At 38.5% G+C, this 27388-nt stretch overlaps 1 protein-coding gene across 1 annotated transcript in view; it reads right to left on the minus strand.

The window, feature by feature from the left end:
* Positions 1-9772, minus strand: part of ARHGAP25 (Rho GTPase activating protein 25) — a 100875-nt gene extending 91103 nt beyond the window's left edge. The window contains exon 1 of the mRNA XM_012539931.3: positions 9271-9772. Within this exon, the coding sequence (XP_012395385.1) occupies positions 9271-9331 (61 nt within the window). The 5' untranslated portion in view covers positions 9332-9772. The remainder of the gene's footprint in view (positions 1-9270) is intronic.
* Between the last annotated feature and the right edge of the window lie 17616 nt (positions 9773-27388).

The following is a 27388-nucleotide window of genomic DNA, read 5'->3' on the forward strand; positions in this document are numbered from 1 at the left end:
TTGTGCTTTAAGGTTTGCAAAGCACTTTATGTGTTATTTGCTTAGACATATTAAAAATCCTGTGATTGAGGTACTTTTATCATTTTAATAATGGCTTTTTATTTTTAAAATATATGCAAAAATAGTGTTCAACATTCACAACAGCAAACAACAATAAAAAAGATGAAAATTCTATGTTGTGATCCACATTCAGTCCCCATGGTCCTCTTTCTGAATGCAGATCGTTCTCTCCATCACAAGCCTATTGGAATTGGTCTGAATCATGAGGTACTCATCAATGTCATCTCACTGTTTGAAAACCCAGCCTAAAAGAAATCAAGTGACTTGTCCATATGACAAAGAAGGTAGGTATCAACAGGATTTGAACACAGATATTCCGGTCTCCACATCCAGGGCTCTACATAGTATTACAATTCTCATAAAATTAATTTCAAATAAAGAGTAGTAATCATTACAATTGGTATTACTATCAATATATCACATTGCAAGGCTATTATCTATGTAAATTACATATATAATATATAAAAATTTTTATTGTTCTTCTTATATCCTGAGATAAGGAAGGTGAATTTTTATTGTACTTCTTACATCCTGAAAGATAAGGAGGCTGAACTGAGGAGGAGGGTGGTGTCCTTAGGGGAAATAGGAAGATTTGGAAGGCAGGAAGGGCTGAGGGAAGGAAAGAAAGAGGTTAAAGAGAAGATAATAAATTCTGTTTTAGATATAATTGACTTTCTCTTTTGGCCAGAAATCCTTACAGTCTGCTCCTCCAAGATTGATTTTTTTTTTTGAACTAGGTAAAAGAAGCCATCCTCTGCCTCATTTCTTACCTAGCCTAGTCACTGAGCAACGTTGCCTCAACCAAACTGAGATCTCTGAAAGATTTGAATGTAAAAAGGCCAAGCTCATGTGGCTCCTTTCAATAACGAGGTGATTAAAGGCAATTCTGATAGACTTGTGATGAAGAGAACCATCTGCACCCAGGGAGAGAACTGTCAAGTCTGAATGTGGATCATGTTATCTTCTCTATTATTGTTTACTTGCTTTTTTTCTTTCTCATTGTTTTTCCTTTTTGATCTGATATTTCTTGTTTAGCATGATAAATGTGGAAATATGTATAGAAGAACTGCACATGTTTGACTGGATTACTAGCTGTCTAGAGGAGTAGGGAGAAGGGAGGGAGAAAAATTTGTACACAAGGTTTTAAGAGCTAATGTTGAAAATCATCTTTGCATATATTTTGAAAGTAAAAATTATTTTAAAACTTTTTAAAAATAAATAAAAATAAAAAGGCCAAGGTCTCCCACTGCATCCAGAACTATTTCTACTCCTCCTAATCTAAATCTTGCCACTAGACCCAGATGACTCTGGAGAGGAATGTGAGGCAAGTGACCTTGCACAGCCCACCCTCATTGACATCCAATTCACTTGCATCACTTTCCTGATGTCATGGTCCTGTTTGAGAAGGAAAGACAAGCCACAACAGGATTCAAAAAGTAAGATTATTCGTTTTGATTCAATTTCCAAATAAGTCTCTTTTCTTTGCCTTCTCATTATTTCCTCACCAGGTATATTTAAAGAATGATTATTTCCTAAAGAGATCACAGACAGCTAGAAGGAGAAAAAATCATCTAGTTCACACCTCATTCATTTTGCAGATAAAGCCAAAACCAAGAAAGTAAAAGTGGTTTGTCCAAAGTTACACAATAAGATAGTGACCGATAAGTATATTTAAAAAAAAAAAAAAAAGAAAAAGAAAGAAAGAAAGAAAAGAAAAGAAACAGTACCTCCCTTGTGATCAAATGTAGCCTAGGCCCAGAAAACTCCCCAGCCAGAAACAGTGATCCCACACATCCTGAAGCCTCCGGTGGCTGAAGGCCTGGTCAGTCTTGGCCTTGGGCCATACTCTGTACTAAGGAGCACAGCTAATAGCTGCCAATGTTGCCTTCTCAGCAATCCCATCACAGCCTTCTGCAGGTGTCAGCTACCTCAAGACACTGGGAGATAGCATAAAAAAAGGCACTCCACCACATAAAGTGGTAAAGTTCAACCAAATACACCTTCAATGGACAGTTAGGTGGCACAATGGTTAGAGTACTAACTAGTACTAACTACTACTAACTGGTCTCCTTCCTAGGGACCTGGAATCAGGAAGGCTCATCTTTCTAAGTTCAAATCAGGCTTTAGATACTTATCAGCTGTAGGACCTTGTATAACCTTATTTGCCTCAGTTTCCTCATTTGTAAAATAAGCTGGAGAAGGAAATGTCAAACCATCCCAGCATATTTGCCAAGAAAACCCCAAATGGGGTCACAAAAAAAGTCAAAAATGACTAAAATAACTGAACAGCATCAACAAAAGATGCAAAACTGGTACCCTCCCATCTCTTTAAGTTTTACATCCCTGAGATGTAAAACTCCCTCATTGCCTTGTTCTCAAGGCAGTTTTGCTTCCGGCCAGTCTTATGTAGTACTCCTCTCCTGGGGGCATTTTAATAAATAACCCTTAAGAAATGAAAAGTTCTGAAGACTTTCAGAACTTTAGTCACTAAATAAGGTGTTTGCTGTGTGTAAGTACACAGGCTCTATAAGCTATGATAGAGCATCCTTGATTATATAAACAATTGGTAAATGTTTTGGAGGGAAAAGGGGGGATGGGGTGTTGGTTTTTTAAGAGCACTGGGGCTCATTTTCTTTCTCACTGTCTCCTCCTCTGAGGTGAGTTCTCTATCATAGATTATGAAAGCATTTCCTGTTGCTGAAATAAAAGATGCATATGGCAGCATGGCAGCTATTCAATGGGGGTGGGGAAGGGGTTTTGGAAACTTCTCTAGATCTACTTGTCCAAGGATTCTTCACTATGGATGCCTTATGAGGTCAAATCTCTCTTCCCCCATCATTATCTTCATCAATTACAAAATAACCATCTTATTGAATGACTTTGGAAAAACCAATTTTACTTTCTTCAGTCTCAGTTTTATCTGCACGACCAGTTTCCTGGAAGGGAATACATGGGCTTATCTGACACATTTCCTGAAGCATGAATAAGGAGAGGAACCAGACCTGTGCCTTCTAGGGTCTATCTCTGGATGAGGAAACTCTTAACTAAAGTAGGTCAGCATTTCCTCTGCAACTAATAGTTTTAAAAAGGTACCTGAAGACACCGAAGAGATAAGCCTTTGTAAACAGTGGGTGTCAAAAGTGGGACTTGAATGTTGCCTTCCTGGTTCTAATGCATGCTCTCTAATCCACTATGCCATGAAGCTTTTCTGTGCTGAGGGAGAGATGCACATTCATAACAAGTATTATCCTAACATTAATGATAATAACTTTTGTTGTTCTAAGTTTGAATCTTACCTCTGATGTTTATCAACCGTGTGATAAGTAAATTAATCTCTCTAGGTTTGTGTTTTCTCATTTATAAAATGAAAGCATTGGGCTATGTGACTTCTGAGATCCCTACAATATTCTATAGCAAAATATAAAAGCTATGAAGAGAAAAATAAAAATGTTTGTCGTTGTTTATTCTAATCTGACTTTTTGTGACCCCATTTAGAGTTTTTCTGGCAAAGATACTAGAGTGGTTTTCCATTTCCTTCCCCACTTTTATAGAGAGGAAACTGATGTAAACAGGGTTAAAAGACTTGGCCTGGATCACAAAACTGGGAAGTATCAGAGGCCAGATTTGAATCCAGGAGTCCTGACTTTAGATCCAGCACTCTATCCAGTGGGTCACTAGCTGACTCAATAATAATAATCCTCTTGCAATTAAGTCTTCCTGGGTGTCTCATCACAGCATGAATTCTGGGGTTCTGGGTTCTTGGAGGCTATGACAGTAGAAGGTAAAATAATATAGGCCCTCTCAAAGTAGACAAGTCTGGGGAACAGTGACAGCAAACAGTGACAGGCTGCGTGTGTATAATCCTGGAGCGAGCTTTGCTAACTTTACAGATATAAAAGTGAGCCATGAGGTGATGAATTCTTTTTGCCTCCTCCCCTGCTCCCCCACTCCAGCCACCTACCCATCAAACATCTACAAAGGTATGGAAAGGTTGTAATCTGGATTAGTAAAGGCAATAGGAAAATGTTAATTTCTTGAAGAATCAAAGTATTATTCAGAAACAATCAAGACAAAATTCTGTAGCACTTTAAGGTTTACAAAGAATTTCCCTGGCCATGTGCTGAAAGGTATGGGGAGAGTGAGCCTGAGAGAGTGGGGAAGAAAGAGTAGAGCTGGGGGATGGAGGTGGAGATGACTCAGACCTATGATTTCATCAGTGGAAGGAACTCCTGGATACTCATTGTACCAATGAAGATCAGTTGCTTATCTGTAACTTGTAGTTAGAGGCTTTTCTGGGTCCCAGAAAAGTCAAATATAACACCCGTCACAGAGAATGTATCACAAACAGGACTTCAATTCAGGTTTTATCTTCAAGGTCAGGCTTCTATCACAATTCCACACTGCCTCTCTGGAGAATCTCAACATTTTACATATGGGAAAACAACCTAGGGGTACGGGGTGAGAATGGGGTTTAAACAGTGTTTAAAGGGACTTGTACAAAGTAGTACCACTGTTACATGGAAGACCAGGACTTTCCCAGATTTCCTGACTTCACATCTAGTGCTCTTTATACAGTTCCTCATATAATTTTAGTTCTCATCTCTATACTTAGCAGTTTATAAGCAGTATATATATGTGTGTGTGTGTGTGTGTGTGTGTGTGTGTATACTTATAAGAGTAGCTTATAAGATTTAGAAAACTAAATTTATCATCTCAGTTGATAAAGGGTGCATTAGAAATCATTTAGTCCAATACCTTAATTTTACAGATTAGGAAAATAAGGCCCAGAGAAGGAAAGTGACTTCTCTAAAATCACACAGCTGGTTAGCAGTACAGCTGGAATTCAGAGTCCAGGCTTCTCTACCTGGGTCCAGAACTCCTGACAAAACATCCTACTGCAGGGAATATTCAAATGCCAACACTGCTATTTATAAGCTCTCTTTCTCTTTTTTTTTCCTATTGAATTTCTACCCTTCTTGGATGGCCCAACTCAAACTCATCTCCCCCTCCTCATTTCCCTTCTCTAGCTTTTCCTTCTTCATCTGTAAAATAACAGTTTAGCCAGATATTCTTCATGTTTAGACAAAATATGACGATAAGATGTGAATGGATGTGCTTCCCCTCTCCCCAACTCCAATCTCTCCTGTCTATCTCTCTCCCTCTACCAGAATGCTTTTTCCCTTTAAATTAAATAACTTATCATTATAGTTCTTCATTAGAAGAGAAGCAATTTAAGCACATCTGAGGCAAGTTTAAGTACATCTTCTCAACATAACTATTGTCAGCTTTTCATTAGGAGAACAGCCAGTTTCATACTAATAAGAAGATACTTTTACTAAACTCACAGGATGATTTGCTTGGACCCAGAATTTAAACCACTTTAAAGACATGCCATCATACATAGTAAATCAAATACTCTGAGAAGGAAGTGTATGGAGAAGAAAACTAGGAACCAAGAGGATATGAGACATAGCAGGTTAAGGAATAGAACCTGAAAAGAGGGGGAAATTTTCTGATGGAATATAAGGTAGAATACCTTTAGATAATTACTCTTTGGGAATACTTTCCTCCTTTCAACTTTTCTGTTATATTTCATACCCAATCCCATATTGCTTTCCTATAATTTAAAAAATACTTCCAGTTTCTTTCTCTTTTTCCTCTTCTTTTTGATAGATTCCAGGTACCCTGTAGCCCCTTCTATTATGAATGATTCTTTTGGTAACTCTGGTGCACATAATGAAAAAATCCCAGGACTTGCATTCAAAAGTATGGGTTTTAGTCATGACTCCACCATTTATATATCTATATAATCATAGGCAAATCATCTCACTTATCTGATCCTCAATAACCTCATTTGTAAAATGACGAGGATAGGCCTAGTATGGATCAGGTTGCTCTATGTCTAAGTTTGGCATCAATATAGTGAGCCCCTGGGAGTGGAGGGGGGAAAAGGTGAAGCCCCAAGGAGGGGCAAATCAGGCCAGGCCAGAATCAGAACAGGTCACTTTTGCTAAGGGACAATGCCTATGAGCAATGGTACCAGGTCTATATATAGCCCGTGTACTTGTAACCTAGATAAGTCTTTAAATAAAATAAAGCCATGAGATGAACTAGATGGGTTTTGAAAGTTTTCTAGTTCTAACATCTTATTACCTGCATGTATGAAATTACTGAACTACTATGAAATATTCATTAGCAATTCATGTTTTCTTAGTCTCCTTCACAAAAATATTCAATATACAAATGACCACCACAATTCAGGCGCAAATAAAAGAGAAATATCTCTTCCTTATTTACTCTTTTTCTGTCTTTTCATCTTTTAATTCCTGTTCAGTACAAATGCCCTTCGGCACTCCATCCATAGGCCTATCAATTGACGATTTCCTTCACTCTTATGGTTTCACTTACACTAGTTATATAGCTCCCAAATCTATAACACTATTACCAGAGTCCTCCTCAAACTCTAGTCACATATTTCCAAATACCTGATGAAGAATTCCATCCAGATATTCTACAAGCACCTCTCAAGTCCCAAATGTCTAAAATTGAATTCATCTTCCTCCACCAAGAAAAAAAAAATTCTTTTGCTCTTCGTCTTAATTATTATTTCTTATTTTTATTGATGGTACCAATAGGCTTTTAACTACATAGACTTAAAACTTTAGGATCATCTTTTGAATCTTTCCTCTTCCTCAAATCTTCCTCTGATTCTTAGCCCATCCAGACAATTGCTTAGTAGGACTGATTCTACTCTCCAAATTTCTAATCAAGAAAATTTAAAATACCTCATTGAGGAAAAAAATTGATAGAAAATAGATGTAGGAGAGATAATTTAAGAATTATTGAATTATCTGAAAGTCATAATTTTTAAAAAGAGCCTGAACAGCATCTTTTAAGAAACTAGCAAGCAAAACTGTCCTGATATCCTAGACCCAGAGAGTAAAATATTCATTGAAAAAATCCACCAATCACCTTTTGAAAGAGATCCCCAAATGAAAATTCCAAGGAATATTGTAGCTAAATTATCAAATCAAAGAGCAAATACTGCAAGGACCAGAAAGAAACAATTCAAATATCAAGGAGCCACAGTCAGGACACAGGACTTAGCAGTTTCTATATTAATAGATCAGCGGACTTGGAATATGATATTCCAAAAGGCAAATGAGCTTGTATTACAACCAAGAACCAACCACCCAGAAAAATTGAGCATAATCTGGGGAAAGATGGACATTCAATGAAATAGGGGACATTCAAACTTTCCTCATGAAAAGCCGAACAGAGCTGAACAGAAAATTCAATCTTTACCATACAAGACTCAAGAGAAGCATAAAAACATAAACAGGAAAGAAAAAAAACGTTATTCAATAAGGTTAAATTGTTTACATCCCTAGATACAAAGATGATACTTGTAACTCTTGAGGACAGTTGGAAGGAATTTGCATGGACTCTATTTATTTAGCAGCATGCCCATCAAACTATCAAAAAAATCATTTTCTAGAGCTAGAAAAAAAACATAACAAAAGGTCAAGAATATCAAGGGAATTATTGGAAAAAAAGCAAAGGAAGGTGACCTAGTCATATCAAATCTAAAACTATATTATAAAGCAGATATCATCAAAACTTACAGGTAGATCCTGGCTAAAAAAACATAGTGGTAGATCAGTGGAACAGATTAATTATACAAGATCCAGTAGTAAATGACTACAGTAATCTACTGTTTAATAAACTCAAAGGCCTCATTTCTCAAATATATATAAAGAGAACTGAGTCAAATTTATAAGAATACAAGTCATTTCCCAGGATATAATTAGGCAGTTTTTGGATGAAATTAAACCTATCATCATATGAAAAAATGTTCGAAATCACTATTAATTAGAGAAATACAAATTAAAACAATTCTGAGGAACCACCTCACACCTACCAGATTGGCTAATATAAAAGAAAAGGAAAATGATAAATGTTGGAGAAGATGTGGGGAAATTAGAACATTCATGCATTGTTGGTAGAGTTACGAACTGATCCAATCATTCTGGAGAGCAATTTGGAATTATGTCCAAAGGACAATCAAACTGTGTATATCCTTTGTTCCAGCAATACCACTATGAGGTCTGTGCCCCAAAAAGATCACAAAAAAGGGAAAGGACCCACATGTACAAATATATTTAAAGGAATTCCTTTTGTGGTGGCAAAGAACTGGAAATTGAGATTTCCATCATTAGAGAATGGCTGAACAATGAATGTAATGGAATATTATTGTGCTATGAGAAATGATGATTTCAGAAAAAGTCAGACTTAAATGAACTGCTGCTGAGTAAAGAGGGCAGAACTAGAACTCTTTCAATGATCAACTGTAAGAGATACAGTACTTCTGAGCAATAGAGTGATCCAAGACAATTCCAAAAAACTCCAAAAAAATTCCAAAAAAAAAATTCCAAAATGTCCAGAGAAAGAACTATAGAGTCCGAATGCAGGTCCAAGCGTGCTGTTTTAACTTTTTGGGGGTTGTTTTTAATGTTTTTTCCTCCCCTTTGTTCAGATTCTTTTTTTTTACAATATGACTAATGTGGAAATATATTTAAAGAGGAATGTACATGAATGACCTATATCAAATTATTTGTCATCTTGGGAAGGGGAATCAGGAGGGAGAGGGGGAGAAAAATTTCAAAACTCAAAATCTTACAAAAAATGAATGTTGAAAACTAACTTTACATGGAGTTGGAAAAAATAAAATACTAAGTAGAGGGGAACATGCTATTCTGAGAAGGGATCCATAGGCTTCACCAGACTGAGAGAGAGAGAGAGAGAGAGAGAGATATTAAAAATTCCGTTGTTTGAAAGATAAAGGAACCTAAGAACTAGAGTATGCGGTTCGTTGTTCAGCAGTCTCATGTGCTGTGTAAGTGTGTTTATTCAGTAACCCTTGCCTCACAAGGGCACTTCACTGACCAGCTATCCACTGAATGAATGATGGAACCAATTCTATTTTACTCTGGGGTTGGAAATCAAGATTATTTGCTCTTTATTCAACTGGGGTCTACTAGAGACAAGAAACTTCAGCCCCATATCTGGATTTAATGCAAATTTCTTCCTAAGCCCAACCTGACTTTTTTTTTTTTTTTTTAAGGAAACCACTCATTCTCTCTCTGCTGACCCACATGCAAATGATTGGACAGTCAGTTATAAGTAAGAAGCACATACAAGACACCATACCTATTTTCCCAGCCTCTGCTCTCAGGTTGAACTCCCAGTTCCTCGGTAACTTCAGAGACATTTTTTGTGCCAGATCTGGGGTAGAAGCAGTTGGGTGGATCTAAGTAAGGGGCTGCTGCCGTTCTCGGTCTTTTATCCGAGCTTCCCCTGGGGCCTTGCCTTCTCTTCAGATTGCTTGAAGAAAGATACCAGCCTTGGACTTCTGGAAGACTTGCCAGAAAGCTTCCTCCTTTTCAAATGTTTGGTAAGCACCTCACAAAAAAGTACCTTCTTTCACTCTGGCCTTAGGGGGAAGTTGGTCAGGCCCCAGCAGGGCTCTAAAAACCCCTGCCCAAGGTGCTGGATCCTTTTAGTTCTCCCTGGCAGGTGCCCCACGGAGAGCTCCACCCAGGCCTTGAAAGGCCAAGAAATTCTGGTGCTGAATCTCAGACTTCATTGAGAGGCTGTGATAAGCAACGTCTGACCTTGCTTCTCTCTCTCTTTATTTTTTTTCTTTTTCTTGAAGCCTCTGCTTCCGTGCATTTGAGGAAGTGGGTAGCCACTCCGGGTGGATGATGCATTATGAGAATACTTTTTTTCTACTTGAGAAAATGGCTTCTGGATATGCTTGAGAAAGCAAAACACCCACTCTCGAGACATAATGCTATGGTTTTAATTTAAAAAAAAAAAAACCCTTAAGTTATTTCTTACTCCCACCCTTTAACAAAAAATCCCCAAAGCTATTGAGTGGAAAAGTTTGTGTTGACATCCTTAATCAGAGCTACAGGTTCCCAAAGGAACTATAAAGGCAGCCCAAGTCACTAAATCAATTCAGGAATCTCACCTCCCTGTTATTACCCTGGTTTTCTCAAACCCCTCTGGCTTGCAGAGGCCTATTAAATCAGGCCAACTTCTCTAGAGAAGGAGAAGTGGAAAGAGCACTGGATTTTAGAGTTGTATCTAAGGTGAGGTAAATGGGGCTCTGCTCAGGGACTTGTAGTCTAGAAAACATTGACCAAGATTGAACTCCTCTTGTAGGCAGAAACAATTGAGCTTGACATCTAGTCAGCAAGAATAATTAATTTAAATAGAAATCCCCCAGATGGCTGCTTCCTCCCTCAAAGAAGTTTTTCCAATACTTAAACTAGCTATGCTCTCATACCTAGTGACTCCCCAGGACTTGCCCAAACTGCCCTAGATTCCTGCATCTTCCCCATAGGACCTTGTGCTCAAAAATCCAAGGTTTCTTATTCCCTACTACCTTAATTCAGCCGAATTTGTGTTAAATATTGATCCAAAGGCACCATTAAAATAGATTGCTTGGACTACATTTTGTGGTGTTTTCATAGATATGAAAATAGTGCGAGTTATAAATCTTCTCAATTTAGCATCACAGAAGGTGAGTTCAAATCCTAACCCTCCTACTTGTGTAAACATCAACAAGTCACTTCATTTCACTATATCTGTTTCCTTATTTGTAAAATGAGGGGTTAGACTCCATCATTATTATTCTTATTGTTCAGTCATGTGTGACTGACCCCATAAATGAAAGCATAGCAAGTCCTTCTATTCTCCACTGCTTCTCAAATTCTGTCCAAATTTATGTTTGTTGTTTCTATGATCCTATCTATTCATCTCATCCTCTTCTGTCTTTTCCTTTTGCCTTTAATCTTCCCCCAAATCAGTCTTTTCCAACAAATCCTGTCTTCTCATTATGTGATCAAAGTATTTAAGCTTCAGCTTCAGTATTTCACCTTCCAATGAATAGCCTGATTATTGACTTATTTTCATCTTAGTTATCCAAGGAACTCTCAAAAGACTGGATCAGCAATTCTGATGGACGTGACCCTCTTCAACGGTGAGATGAACCAAATCAGTTCCAATAGAGCAGTAATGAACTGAACCAGCTACACCCAGCAAAAGAACTCCGGGAGATGACTATGAACCACTACATAAAATTCCCAATCCCTCTATTTTTGTCCACCTGCATTTTTTATTTCCTTCACAAGTTAATTGTACACTATTTCAAAGTCCGATTCTTTTTGTGCAGCAAAATAACTGTATGGACATGTATACATATATTGTATTTAACTTATACTTCAACATATTTAACATGTATTAGTCAACCTGCCATTTGGGGGAAGGGGTAGGAAAGAAGGAGGGGAAAAGTTGGAACAAAAGGTTTTGCAATTGTCAATGCTGACAAAACACCCATGCATATATCTTGTAAATAAAAAGCTATAATATAATTTTTTAAAAAAGAAAAAAAAAAAGACTGGATCAGAAGGTCTTAAACTTTTTATATTATTGTTTCCTTTAGTAGCCTGGTAGATCATGGACACCTCCTCAGAATATAGTTTTTAAATACATACAACAAAATACCTAAGATTTCAAAAGAAACCAATTATGTGAATTACAGAGATCAAGATTTCAAAAAGATAAAAGATTTCAAAAAGATAAAAAAGATTCAAGAATCCCAAGTTAGAAATACTTGAATTAGATAATCTTTAAAATTCTTTCCATCTCAAGTTCCTATGATCCACTTCTATCTAAAAATAGATATCATATTTCATCATGAGTCAGCTGGACTCCTGGTTATTCTATCCAAATTCCAAGTCCTGTTTGTTTTTACAATACAATACAATACAAGTTGTTATTATATAAATTAATTTCCTAGTTCTACATACTTCACTTTGCATCAAAGCACATATCTTTCCAGATTTCTCTGAAACCATTTTCCTCTTCATTTTTTACAACCCAACAGCATTTCATTAAATTCATATATTATAACTTGTTCAGCCATTCCCCAATTGAACAGCACTCCTTCAGTTTCCAATTCTTGCACTGTTTTAAATATTTTTATACTTATGGGTTCTTTTCTTCTTTCATTGATCTCTTTAGGATACAGACATAGTAGCAGTATCACTAGGTCAAAGTATATACACAGTATAATAACTTTAGTTTAATAATTTAATCTAACAATGGTTAGATTAGTTCACAGATCCTACAACAGTGTATTAATGTACCTGTTTACTTACAAAGCATTTACAATTTTCATTTTTGGGGGGTCAACTTTCAGCAAACCTTTTTTAATCATCTCCTCCATGCAAAGTGCTGGATATTGGGTATACAAAAAGAGGTACAACACATCTTGCCCTTCAAAGAGTTCCGTCTCATAGAGAAGGGTTAGACATGAATATAAATAGAGTGAGAGTGAAATATGTACAAATGAGACATGTTTAGGTAAATTTTTTGATAAATTTGAAGATAAATTTTGATAGAATTTGAAGTTCTAAAATGATCACTTTAGAACAGGAGAATTTCCATAAGTTCGGGGATGGGTCCTTGGAAGAGGCAGCACCTGAATTTAGGATTAAGGGGAAGGAGAGACTTCATCAAATTGAAGTATTATTAAAGAAAAGATCATTTCAGGAGGGGCAGACAGTATGATTATAGGCACAGAGACAATAGTGGGCAAGAAGAGTGATAAACAAATTGGAATATAGTGTATGTAAAAGGGCTTAATATGAGGAAACATGGAAAAAAATTGTGGTCAAGTTGGAGAGGCCTTTGAATTGGTGAGTTTATATTTAATGTGGTAGTAGCAATTTCAGGTTTTTGAATAGAAGAGAAACAAAATCTGAGCAGTATATTAGAAAGATTCCTTGGGCAGTGATGTAAAAGAGAGACTAGAGAAAGGATAAAACAAATTAGGAAACTATTTTTGCATGACTTTAATTGTTCTGTATTATCTGCTGAAGTGAAAGTAAAGGAAGTAGGAGTGGTAATATGAAATTTGGGAGAGCATAATTGTAATAGATTATTATATTTCATTTTATTTTCTTTCACTTTTTTTCCTTATTGATATGATTTTTCTTGGGCAGCATGATATTTGTGGAAATATGTATAGAAGAATTGCACATGTTTAACATATATTGGATTACTTGCCATTTAGGGGAGCAGTGGGAGGAAGGGAGGGAAAAATTTAGAACACAAGGTTTTATAAGGATGGATGTTAAAAATTATCCATGTAAATATTTTGAAAATAAAAAGCTTTAATTAAAAAAAATTCTTCTCCTCAAAAAAAAATATTATAAAAATAGTATAATAGAGATTTGTTACATAGCATAAAGAAATTATGTCACAGGCATTAGTCACAAGATTACCAAGATTTGCTATTTTATTTTACATGAAAGAGCTTCACAGGCTCAAGCAAATACAACTAGGCAAGGAAGAGTCATACATGAATGAGCAATTTGCTTTTGGGGGAACACAATTTTTTCAAATCTCAGGGGAGCAGAGGCAGGCTTTAGAGAGTAAGGGAGAAATTGGGGAGAGGTCAGGGACAGATCAAAATGAAGTTCCACCTGGCTGATGGGGATCAGTTCAACCTTATAGTTCTCTGGAGGTCCTGGGTAGCTCCATCTTGCTGTGTCCAATCAGAAATATGAATTATGTCAAAGCCCGGAGATTAAATTTCCTCTACTTTTGGAAACCCAGACTCACTTCTACACAGTGCTAAGGACATTATTGGAGGATAATAATTGTTAATTCTGTAACAAAAAAAAAAATAATCCCAATAGTTCAAAGCATTTTATTATGGCCCACACCATCTTTGCTGAATCCTTGTGCATCCACAGATCTGAGAGGTAAACTATCCTATATTCTTCTAATTTGCTTATAACATCATTCTTTATGTCTGAATCATAAACCCATTTCAATCTTTTCATGGTATAGGATGTTAGGTGTGATTTAATGCTATGTTTCTGCCATACTGATTTCCAATTTTCCCAGCAGTTTTTGTCAAATAGTGAATTCTTACCCCAAAAGGTGGGGTCTTTGGTTTTGTCAAACACTAGATGACTATAGTCATTGACTATTTTGTCCTGTGAACCTAACCTATTCCACTGATCAGCTACTCTATTTCTTAGCCTGTACCAAAGGTTTTGATGACTGCAGAAGCAACATTTTCAACCACATTTTCCTATGGTTAATAATTTTCATTTACCCATCTCTAAACAAATTAAGCTGACTTTTTCTAATTGGCAATATCCGTTGAGTTTTTCCTCAAGACTACAATGACTATCTTCCATTTTGTCAGAGAACAAAATCAATAGGAAAGAACTTAAAATGCCAAAAAAAAAAAAAATTTTTTTTCCTTGTAACTCCCTTGCAACTGCAAAGAGTCTCTTTTTCTGCATCCTCAGAAAAGGAAAGTATGGTCCCATAAATTAACAAGAAATGCAAGCTAGGAAACTGTGATAACAGATTAAAAACAAACAGATCTGGTCACTAGGTGACAGAACGTAGAATGAAGGTTAGGTCAGATGATTAAAAAAAGAAAAGTATTTTAGAAAGGGGACCATCCCCCACATACACACAAGAATAAAAACAACAACCCTGATCACCCAGCCTGATGTGGCTCTGGGGAGGGATTGCACCAGATGGGTGATATTCAGACTATGTCTTTTATCCCCATGACTCCTGTTGGGGATGTATCATTACTCACACGAGGGAGGAGGTCTTCTTGACTCTCACCTTAGAGCTCTCTGCCTTCCCCCAAGTCACGAGTATAGGGATCGCTAACAAGACCACCGAAGATCATGTCTCAGAGCCTCTACCCCTTTTTATTGGAGGGCTTTGTGCCTTTTACCAGTGATCTGCTCCATATATTATTACAAGCCATCTTTTCATTGGATCTCAAAAGAACCCCTTCTTTGTGCCTTTTGTCCCCAGTACCCTGCCCCTCTAAGATTGTCTCCATTCCTTTAGGTCTTTTCCCTTCAACCCCTTCTGACCATCCCCACTTGTGACGATTGTGCTAGCACCCAAGATACCTTAGAATCATCTGGAGTCAGGATAAGCAAAAGTCCTCAGTCTTTATTCTTGGTCTTTAGGGGCAGAAGTGAAGGGGATGGAAGTAGGATCTCTGCAACCACCTTCTTCCTCCTACACCACCCAAGTGCCCCTGGCTAGTCTTACTCCACCCCTTAGTCCCTCCTACAATCCTCTGTATACACCAATCATCAAGCCAGCACAGGATAGTGGGAAGGGCCATTTTCCAAGCACATGCCCATAGAGTAGTGTCCAATCAGTAGTTAGCCTCAAGTGCTCAGCTGTTCTGACCTCAGTGCAGCAACTCAAGAGCTTCAGCCCTCTACATCTCCCACTTTCTTTTGTTTTAGAACACAGGTGGTCACACCATCCCAAACTTCTCAGGGAGGTGAGAACCCCCAAAAGGAGATAATCACATCCCTCCTGACTTCTCAGGAAGGGAGATGAAAAGTACCACAGGGAAGTGGGGATTGCTAGCAGGTTTCTGGGCTGAAAGGTCTTACTAGAAACAGGTATGCACAAACCTATCAGCATGGGAGGTATTGCCCAAGCACATAGCAATAATGCTCAGGCTATTAGTGATGACTCTCCCCACAGCCAGTGGAGGCTCAATGTGGTGTAACAAACATGAATTGTACATGCAAGTACTGATATAACAGACAATATGAATCAGCATGGTGTTGTAAAAGATCGCCAGAAGTTCTAGGAGGAGGGTATGTAAACAACAGTCACACATACATCTTCTTCAGCAGCCAAGAGATAATCCAAAACCAGTCTATTGTCCATTGCTTCACGAGTCAGGGAATCCAATGATCCCTGCAAGTTTTTGAAGTCCTGCAACAGTCTTATTATTTCTCAGAAAATCCAATGATTCCTGAGGGCTTTCAAGTCCTACAACAATCTTATGTCTCAGAATCCAATGATTCCTGAGGGTTTTCAAGTCCTACAACAATCTTATCATGTCTCAGAGAATCCAATGATTCCTGAGGATTTTCAAGTCCTACAACAATCTTTTCATGTCTCAGAGAATCCAATGATTCCTGAGGGTTTTCAAGTCCAACAATTTTTGATGTCCGTGAGCCAAATGCCATAACTGCCACGCTCTTTCAGTGGTGGGCACAATCAGCAACAAAACCACCCGATGTTTCTTGGGTCTTCTCCTTCATTTCAAGGATCTGCTCCATTTCTCTGCGATGGACAAGGCGAATATGGCACCCATCTGATTTCCTTCTCCACCTGTGGAGATACAAGCAAACCCTCTCCCCCAAGCAATTAGCCTATCTAGTCCCTTCCATTCACCACTTTCTGGGTCTCTCCACATCACCTGGTGATTATCTAAAGATAGTGGAGCTGCTTGCACTGGACACTGCTCTTCTGGTAGGTTATAAAACCTGTCTGCCGGAGCCAGTGCATCTTTGTCAAAAATCAAGAAATTAATAGTATAAAGGGCTAGATATAGAAGTTCTCTAGGGTTACCTGTGGCTCCCCCTTTCTTTTGTTTTTGGAGGAGCGCCTTAATGTCTCTGTTTCTCCTCTCTACTATTGCCTGTCCTTGAGGATTAAAAGGTATGCCAGTGGTGTGTAAAATCTTATACTGTGTACAAAAGTGTGCAAAATGTTTAGAAGTATATGCAGGTCCATTGTCTGGTTTTATTGCTTGTGGCACACCCATAAATGCAAATGCTTGGATAAGGAATTCAGTGACCACTCGGGCTGTCTCTTTTGCTACTGGTATTGCAAAAGTGAATCCTGAAAAGATGTCTATCATAATGTGGATAAAAGACAGGCAACCAAAAGATTTATAAAGGATCACATCCATTTGCCAAATTTCATTGGGTCTCAAACCACTAGGGTTCTTCCCCTGGAGGCAGTGTAGGAGCATGGAAAGGAAGGCAAACACCTTAAATGACTTTCAGAAATTGATAGGAGATATCCAATGGATGTGTCCAGTGTTAGACTTGACTACCTATCAATTGCAACCATTATATGACATTTTAAGGGGAGACAGTGCTTTAAACTTACCATGCCAGCTTTTCTTATTGGTGTAAGAGCAGCAGCAACATACATTTGACACATAGTAGGGCTGTTTTTCATTTCCTGTGGCAAAACTGTCCCTTCATATCTTTTATAAGGCTCAGCTAAGTTAACACTGGGCACTGTAAAGGCAAATCTTTTCATATCCTTATCTAGAGTGATAGAATAAAAACAATCCTTAATGTCTACAATCCAAAGAGGCCATTGGCCATTGAGTAGGAGATGGAAGCCCAGGCTGAAGAACTCCCATAGTTTTCATCTGTTTATTTACCTTTCTTAAATCAGTCAACATCTTCCATTTTCCAGATTTCTTTCTTACAACAAATACTGGGGGATTCTAAGGACTTAGAGAAGGTTGTAAGTGTCCTTGGTCAAGTTGCTCATGTACTATACCTAATAAGGCCTGAATTTTATTGCTACCTAAGGGCCACTGTTCTATCCACACTGGCATATCAGTTTTCCCTTGGATAGGAACAGGTGAAAGTGTTGGCAGGCCTTCAACAGCAGCCCAGCCTAAAAAACCGAGATACTCATTTTTAATCCTAATTGTTGTAAAATGTCTCTTCCCCACAGATTGATGGGGATTTTTCAACTACAAAAGGAGTAAAAACTCCTGTTTCACCTTCAAAAGTTCATCTCAAAGGGGTAGCACTAACTTCAGCTGCTATTGCTGCTCCTACACCAGACATATAGGTGTCTGCCTTAACCTTTGGCCAGGGACTAGGCCAGTTGGCATCTCTAATGACTACGAACTGCACCTGTGTCTACCAATCCTCCTAATGGTGGACCATTTATATAGATAGTGAGTAGAGGTCGGTCAGCTGTTACAGCTGCTATCCAGTATATTCTTGGATTTTGTTGCTTGGAGTCAGAATCTGGGCAACTATCACCAGATTGCTTATTAGGAGTCTGTATTAATAAACCTGATGTTACTACTTCTCCTGGGTGATAAGTCACACATTGTCTACCTGTATTAGTGACTGGGATATTATCTACACATTCCCCAGTTTCCCACATCAGTGTGTGGATGGACACTGTTTTGTAAGTACTCTCAGGAGGTGAAATGGTCAAGCCTACTGTGCCTGGAGGCAAGGGATCCATAGGCTGGAGAGGAACAGATTTCACCTATTCAGGGGGTATCTCAGTTGTCCCAGCTGCATACAACTCTATTCTCCCCAACTGTAATACCTTTCTCCCATCAGGTTGCTTACTGACTGATTGATTGTGTAATCCCTTTCTCCCATCAGGTTGCTTCCTGGATGATTGGTCATTATCTAGGTATTGGACTTCTAGGCACTTTCTGGGTGCACTATTGGCTGCCATCATGCCCCAAGTGTTTTTTGCCTGGGGCCCTGGGGCTGGGCCCCTCATCCTGTTTCACTGAACCTGTCTGTCTACATTGTGAAGCCCAATAGAAGCCTCTGTTGCATTTTGGACATGGGGTATTGGGTCTCGTTCTCCCACCCTGTTTTCTCACTCTGTCTCTATTCCAATATTGAGCTTTCAGATGCCCTACTTTACCACATTGAAAGCATTGATGAGTCTCTCTGCAAGTCCCTTGCCAGAAGGAACCCTGTCTTCTCATGTTGGGATCTTGGGAAATCTGCATCATAGTATGGCTATAAAAGGCATTTGTGCCCACTGTGGCACAGAGTCTTATGATCTCCTCTAAAGGTGCATCCTTGTGCAATCCTAGTATAATTCTTCTACAAACCTCATTAGCATTTTCCTTAGCCAGTTGTCTTATCATGTCTGTTACTGCATTTTCAACATTAGTTCTTGTGATAGCTGTCTGCAAATGTCCCACAAAATCAGCAAAAGGTTCATTTGGCCCTTGTGTTATTTTTGTGAAGTCCTCATCCTTGTCGTTTTTACTGGAGAGAGAAGCCCATGCTTTGATAGCAGCAGCAGCAATTTGCTCATATGCTGCTAAGGGTTAATTAATTTGTACTGAAATTTCTGCATAAGAACCTACACCTGTTAGTTGGTCACAGGTGATTAGAGGATTAACTCCACTTTGACTATTTTGTTGGGCTTGTATCCTACAGAGCTCACTATATTCAGAAAGTCACAACTAGTTCTGTCCATGTTCTAAGCATGTCCTTGCTATAGATTTCCCATCCCTAAGGGTTAAGACTTCATAAGCCAAATTCTGTAATAACATCTTAACATAAGCTGATGTAGCCCCATAAAGAGTGCAAGCCTTTTTCAGGTCTTTGAGGATTTCTATATCAAAAGAGCATATCTTCTACTTTCTTGACCTGAAGAGTCAAACTGTTGAATCACAGGATAAATTTCTATTCTCAAATCAGCTATATCCTGCCCTTCTTCTGTGGCTTTAAGTACTGCCTTTTGCAATCTAGTCATTTCTGAGGGGATGATTTCTGAGGGGGAGGTGCTGGTGGTGTCACAGACCCTCCCACTACTCTTCCCCCCTCCATCTCGGAAGGTGAAGTTGATGGGGGTGTGTCAAGAACCAGTTCTAGTTTAGGCAGAGTTGAAGCTGCTTTGTGAGAGTGAGAATCATGGTGCCCTTTGTCCTCACTTAACTCCCCATGCCCTCTGGTGATACCGCTTTTAATCCCTCCTTTGTGCTCCTTATTTTTCTCACACTTCCTCATCTGGCCATTCTTAGAATTTTCCTTTTGTCTATAACTTGCAGGATTCTTTAAGGCCAATTGTATTATGTTGTATGGATAGATTGTCTCCTTGGAAATTGAATGAGGACCTTTATCATTGTAATATTTGTATAATTGTTGTCCTACTAGCTTCAAATTATCTAGCCCTAACTCTTCTTCCTTTAAGAACCAAGGGGATGTGCGTTCTAATGTACCCAAGAGTCCAGCAATCTGCAACCAAGTTACAAGTAAGCCTTGTCCCTTGATCAACTTAAGTATGCTTTCTACAGCATCCCTTCAGGGTGGGGTGGGGATCAGGGAGAATCTTTTCCCAATATTTGCCCCATTACAGCTAGAAAAAGTTACTAGTTTAGCCCTTAACAAAGTAAGTTCCCTATTTGTCTATTTAAATCCTGTATTTCCTGGTCACCGGAGACTTCTTCAGTGAAAGTAGGGTCCTTGGGTTCCACGCTGGGGCACCAAATTTAACGACCACGCTAGCACCCAGACCACCCCAGAATCAGCCAGTCAGGATAAGCAAAAGTCCTTAGTCTTTATTCTTGGTCTTTGGGATAGAAGTGAAGGGGATGGAAGTAGGATCTCCACAAATGCCTTCTTCCTCATCTACTGCTAAAGTGACTCTGGCTCGTCTTACTCCACCCCCCAGTCCCTCCTACAATCCTCTGTATACACCAATCATCGAGCCAGCAAAGGATAGTGGGAAGGACCATTGTCCAAGCATGTGCCCATAGAGTGTTGTCCAATTGGTAATTAGCCTCAAGTGCTTGGCTGTCCTGACCTCAGTGCATTGACTCAATAGTTTCAGCCCTCTACATCCCCCAGTATCAGATCAGTCATTAAGGTTCCACCTATTGTTGCACATTTGTACTGATTCATCCTTACCTTTGATGCATTGATAGCTACTTAGCACTGAGGCCGTTGAGGGGCTTTGGCCCCTTATCAATGCCTGTTTGTCCAGGGGTCCAGGGGTATTGTCCCCTGTGCTTCCCTGGTGAACACGCCCTCTTTGCAGTCTGATGGAAAAGACTGGTGACTTGTGCATGATGATCTCTGAGAGCTTACCATTCTTGCACTGCCCCAAGTGCCTGTGGCCCCAAACCCTCAGACTCTGCTTAACTTTGTCCTTCCCTAGGCAGCACTCTTCATGGAGGCTAATCTGAGTCCTGCCTGCTCCTCCAGCCCTGTTGCTCCTGAAAGCCAAATCATTTTTGCTTTCATTTGGACCATTCTTCCTCCAGGATTCACTGAATCACCATCCTATCTTTCACAGATATTAATATCTCTCCTCATCAGATTTTAAGGATTTTGTTCTCTTCCAGTAACTTACTGGCCTCTTCCTCTGTTCCCTGTCCCATGACATTTCCATTCAGGACTCTGTATACTTTCTTAATGGTTTAGTTGTGAGGGGGTCATAAAACCTTTGGAACAAATTCAAATCTGTTCTTTCCTCTGTAAAATTTCTAGGACATCTCTCTGCCTCTGGCTTCTACCTTGAGTCATTCCTCTTTATGGCTATCACTCAGTCCCCCCTACTTCATACTAAGCATCAGCCCGTGCCTTCCTTGGTTTGGCCGGCTATTGCCATCTCTGGATCTCTGATTTGTAATGCATTGCCTACCCCCTTTATGATCTCCTAAAGGACACTCTACCTGGGTCCCTGGTTTTCTCCCCAGTGCTCAGGATTGCTTTGACTCTCTGAAATTGGTCCTCTACAACTACCAGCTTTAGGTTTACCCAACTATTCTCTCTTATTTGATTTATTCAGCTCTGAGAAAAAGAATGCAGGTAAGTGTTCTGACACACACACAAAAATTGATGACATTTTTTGCCTCATGGGATAATATATGACTTTGAACAGCATCACCAAGGGCTTCCCAGACTGCCTAAGTAGTGAGCCCAGTTATTCTAATAACAATGAAGACATTTGTCTTGACTGTTCCTTGAAGGTTCACATTCCCCATGCCTTTGAAATGTGTCTTAATTTACACCATAGCCAGCATTCCTCCAGCACACTAGCCAAACTTGAAGTGACTTTGCTATTCAAAACTAATCTGTCCATCAAACATGTAAATATACTCAATCTTGTCACCTAGCTATCTGAGGTGGAAAGTGATGATGACGACACTTTAAAACAACATTGCACGATTTATTTCTATATCTTTCCCTTTGGGAAATTCCCTTAGATCAAGTGGACTTTGACTGTTACACTGATGAATCCTGCCTTATGAATGAGTAAGTAGACTCAGTTGTCACTGCCACAGAAGTGACTGAAGCTTCATCTTTACCTGATGTCCATTTGGCATAGAATCCTACAATTTAAACACATTTAAAACAGGGAGATACATGCAGAGTAAAGGTAAAAGGCTGGAGAAGAATCTAATATGCTTCAGGTGAAGTTCAAAAAAAAAAAAAGCAGGGATAGCCATGCTGATCTCAGAGCAAGCAAAAGCAAAAATAGATCTAATTAAAAGAGATAAGGAAAGAACTATATCTTGTTAAAGGGTACCACAGATAATGAAGCAGTATCAATACTAAACATATCTGCACAAGTGATATAGAATCCAAATTCCTAGAGGAGAAGTTAAAGAGAACTGCAATAAGAATTATACAACAAAACTATACTAGTGGGGGAATCACCAACTTGTTCTCTCAGAACTAGAAAAGTTGAAGCACAAAACAAATAAAAAAAGAAATTAAGAAGGTAAATAGATTCCTAGAAAAATTAGAGATGATAAACCTTTGGAGAAAACTGAATGGAGACAGAAAAGAATTTACTTTTTTTTCTCAGCAGTTCATGGAACCTATACAAAAACTGATCATGTATTAAGGCATAAAGACTTCAAAATCAAATGCAGAAAGGCAGAAATTGTAAATGCATTCTTTTTAGATCATGATGCAATAAGAATCACATGTAATAAAGAGCCAGGGAAAATAGACCAAAAATTAATTGGTCTAAATAATCTGATCCTAAAGAATGAGTGGATGAAACAACAAATCATAGAAATAGTTGATGTCCATTTTGCACAAACTGAACTTGAGGCAGTAGCTAGGGCCTGTGAATTAAGGAAGGGAAAAAGGATTAACAATTATACTGACAGCCAGGTTGCATTTGGGGTAGCACATGATTTGGGGATATTATGGAAACATTGCAGTTTTTTCATCTCTTCAAGACAGCCTATTAAGAATCAGAAACAAGTTTTCCATTTATTAGACTATGTGTTGTGCAATGAGGTGATGCTAGGTAATTCCAAAAGATTTCATTATGGAAAAAGGCATCTGCATCCAGAGAGAGAACTATGGAGGCTGACTGTGGATCAAAGCATAATATTTTCATCTTTTTGTTGCTGATGATGTTTGTTTGCTTGGTTTTTTTCTTTCTTGTGTTTTTTCCCTTCTGATCTGATTTTTCTTATGTAGCATGACAAATACGGAAATATGTTTAGAAGAATTGAATGTTTAACTTGTATTAGTTTGCTTGCTTCCTGAGGGAGGGGTGGGGAGAGAGGGAGAAAAAATTTGGAACACAAAGTTTTTAAAGTGAATGTTGAAAATTATCCATGCATATGTTTTGAAAATAAAAAGCTTTAATTAAAAAAAAGGAAAAAAACTGGATCCACCCAAACCATTTTGTAGTACTCCCTAAGAACGGATCCCTTCCTATGATGAAACACCTCCATTCATTCAACCATCAGGGACCTGACAAGCTAGTCGAGCTCTCCTGAAAACATTGGTAGGAAAGTTCTTCTGTGAGATGTATTCCACTTGGCCCAAGCACAATATACCCAAGCCTCTGAAGTCTGCTCGAGAGCAGTTACCTCTCCTAGAAGCACCCTCTGGAACTTGGCAGATCAACCTCATTCAATTGCCACAGGCCCATGGTTACAAATATGCTATGGTTATGGTCTGTAAGTTCTCCTGGTGATAGAGATCTTTCTCTGTCATGCTACTACTGACGCTGGGGTAGCAAAAATCCTCTTGGAGAAAAACCATTGCATTGTGGAGAGTTCCTAAAAAAATACATAGTGATGGAGGCACACAATTTAAGGGAGCTTCATTAGCTAAGCTGCTTTCATCCTGGCCATTTACTCAGCACCAGCCCCAGTCATCACACGTAGTTATGAGTTAAAGGGATATTTAAAACTTCACTTGCTAAAGTCTCTGAGGAGCTAGACATTCCCTGGCCCCAAGTCCTTCCTTTAGCTCTTCTAGGATTCAGATATAGCCCATCTGGTCTCCACAACCTCAGTCCCTACAACATAGTAAGAAGACACCCCTACGGTTTTTGAAAGCAAAGCAGGTCATAATTTCTATCTCCACCCCTATTCTCACAGCCCTTCCATATGGGAAAATGGAGCATCATAAACAAAAAATAGAAAATCTGACCACAGAATTTAAGGTCCCACGTATCTCAGAGCCTTATCTAAGGATCTGTTATTCTTAGGAGTCTCTCTAGAAGCTCAGGATCTGCTTTGTATCCTGGATACAAGTGGCAGCAGGGCCCCCACTTAGGATCATTCAATCCCAAACAATGTGAATTCCACCTTCATTTTGAATTCCTGGTGGGTTGCTCCTCTAGATACCTTGCTTGGTTCCCCTGGTTCACGTTTCTGTCCATTGTGGCTCTGTTAGCCCTGGATCCTTGACTTGTACCACAGCCACTTTGGGCATGCTGTACTCCTCTTGGTGGAATTAGCCCTAGAGCAACTGGCAGGCTCATCACCAGTCTCCAAGTTTAAGGTAATTCTCTTGCCTTCTTGATATTACAAATTTGCCAGATGCTGGATGCCCTGCCAACGGGATATTTTTGGGAGGAATGTTGCTTTTATATCAATCTATTCTTCCTTATAGAAGAGGATCTTAGTGTTTCAAACAAGTAAAAGATTTATGGAATAGGGACCAAAATATACTAAAACATTTCTCCTCATCACCTTCCTTTGACTTTTTCTCATGGCTACCTGGAAATTTTGAAAGTATTCTCCACTCTGTCTTCTTTAGTCTAATGTCTCTCCTCTTTATACACCTCCTTATTTACCATCTATCTTATCATCTGTTGAGATGTAAGTCTTGTATCTCACCTCTCCACTTCTATCCTGCACAAGAACATGTTCTAGATTGTCAACTCTGCTCCATCTCTAGGGCCATTCTGGTCTTTGTTGTTTTGAGATTTCTAATTTTCCTATTAATTGATATCAATTGACAATAAATTGATTAATTGATAATATTAATTAATTGATGATTAATTGATAATGGCTAATCAAACTATTTAGATTTGTTGAAGCGCCCCTACTTTTCAGGGGATCCTGACATGGAAACAGAGATTGCAGCTGACATTTGCAGCCACAATTGATCAATCAGATCCCCTGTTTTGCTAAGAATCCCTGTGTTTGTAACCATCAAGTGAACTGAACCAGTGTGCCCTCCTAAATGATCACAAGGCTCAATAACACCAATGACTTGGAGATAATCACAAGGCTAATCACACAAGACCCAAGAATGCCTGTGTTGTAATCCAGCCTTCTGTGGCTTTCATGTTTAAAAGCTCTATCCCTGCCATAAGCAAGTGATCCCCCTTTCTTAGGAAGATGGACTTTGCTTGCATACTATTTCTCACTTTGAAATTAAACTTCTGTTGAGTTCTGTTTGATCTGTCTCTAGCCTGCTTTATTAAGCTCCAACCACCCACAAGTTAGAGACAGGTCCAGTCCAGTTGACATTTAAATTTCTTTTTACACACCCACAAAAAGGGCTAAGAACCCCTAGAAGAATTCAAGAATATATGAGAAATGGAATACGGTATTAAAAAGTCTATCTATAACTCCCTGTTACAAATGGCCCATGAGTCTATGTTATATGATATACATTTACATAAAGAATTGATTTAAGTATATATGAAAAAAAAGAGCCATTCATCAATAAATAAGAGGTCAGAAGAGAAGAATCAGTAGATCTTGAGAGAAAAAATATAACATTAACAACCATATGGGAAAAAATATATCTAAAATGCTATGAAAAAAGGACCTTAAAAACCTCTCTTTTACCATTGCACACCATAGAGTGACAAAAATGGCAAAAGACAAAAATATATTGTCAGAGTTTATCAAAGACAAGGCAAACTAGTTCAAAATTATGGAGTTCTGCTTCAACCATTCTGGAAAATAATTTGGAATTGTACACCAAAGGTCATTAAAGTTTAAAACAGCAAAAAGGCTTTTAGAACATCCTGTATTTCTTTTTAAATTACTATACAGGGTATAAGTTTATATATAGTTCCTAGTACATGCCTCTTCCTTGTTCTTTTCTGTGTTTTGAAATGTTTGTTCATCTTGATGATTGTTGAAAATAAATTTTTGAAAGAAAAACAGGAAATGAAAAGAAAATACCATTACACAATAATGGCAAATAAGTGAGTTCTTAGCATAATTGTCAAGGGGTATCCTCTCTGAGAAGAACTATCTCATTTCATTGGTTAGGAAAACATTAGGGCAAGGGAAAAACAATTCCCTTTTGGAGAAGGGAGTGGAATCCTAAAATGAAATCTAAATTATCAGTAACCAAAAAGCAAGCCAGGTCAGTTCTAGGATTTCTTTGTAGAGTAGAGGTATCAAGGATTAAGATGGATAAGAAACTGAGTTGTTGTAATGAAAATGCAAACCTCCACATTAATACTAAACACCATAGCAATATAAAGATCGATCAGAAAATCTGAGCTCAAGCATGTCTTTTATGGTAGCTCCTGGCTTGCACATTCCCCTCCTGATTCAATCATGCTATTTTTAGACTGTAGGCTCATACAAAGCTGGACACAGGATTTTTTGAGCATTGACTCCCACTGAACGCTACCTTCACTGGAGACTTAAAGTGACACAAGTGACTCTGTCCTAGATTATTTTTTAGAGTCTCAATGCAACAGAAAGAGCAAACTATATAATTGTGAACATAATTATAAATGTTTAGAGTTTTAATTTGTAGTCAAGGTTTGTATAGACCATCACTATATAGTGAGGAACATGTATCAGATCATGTCAATGATATCAGGACTTGGTGGCCAGGGCCTGAGCCTAGTTCTAAGAAAATAACAGCAGGGACAGAGGGATACTCCAGAGGGATCTGGAGTATCTGGATTTTTTTCTGGCACCCCCTGGCTTCTAGGTTCTAGAAAGTGTCCTGGAGATTTTTCAATTATCACCTCAAACCCTCATACTAAGGATTGAGTCTTTTTTGCCCTTCACTTTACAGTGACCATTTCAGTATGACACTCCCCCCATGGTACTGCTTTCTATTTAATTGGGGATTTTCAGATCAATAATAATAATTGCTAGTAGTTATAAAGCACTTTTAGTTTGCAAGGTATTTTATTTATGTTATCTCCTTTGATTCTCACAATTTTCTAAGTTCTGTTATTATTCCAACTTTTATAGACAAGGCTAAGAAAGATTAAGTGACTGGGCTAATATCACCGTTCCAGATTTCAACTCCAGCACCATGTACTGTAACACCTACCTGCCTCCAAGTTAATCAGTCAATAAACATTTATTAAGCACTCTATGGGGTAGCGGATAGAGGGTTCAGCCTAAAATCAGGAAGACCTGAATTCAAATCCCCCCTCAAATACTTACTACCTATTGACCCTG

The sequence above is a fragment of the Sarcophilus harrisii genome, chromosome 2, assembly GCF_902635505.1.
Source record: "Sarcophilus harrisii chromosome 2, mSarHar1.11, whole genome shotgun sequence".
Taxonomy (NCBI): Eukaryota; Metazoa; Chordata; class Mammalia; order Dasyuromorphia; family Dasyuridae; genus Sarcophilus; species Sarcophilus harrisii.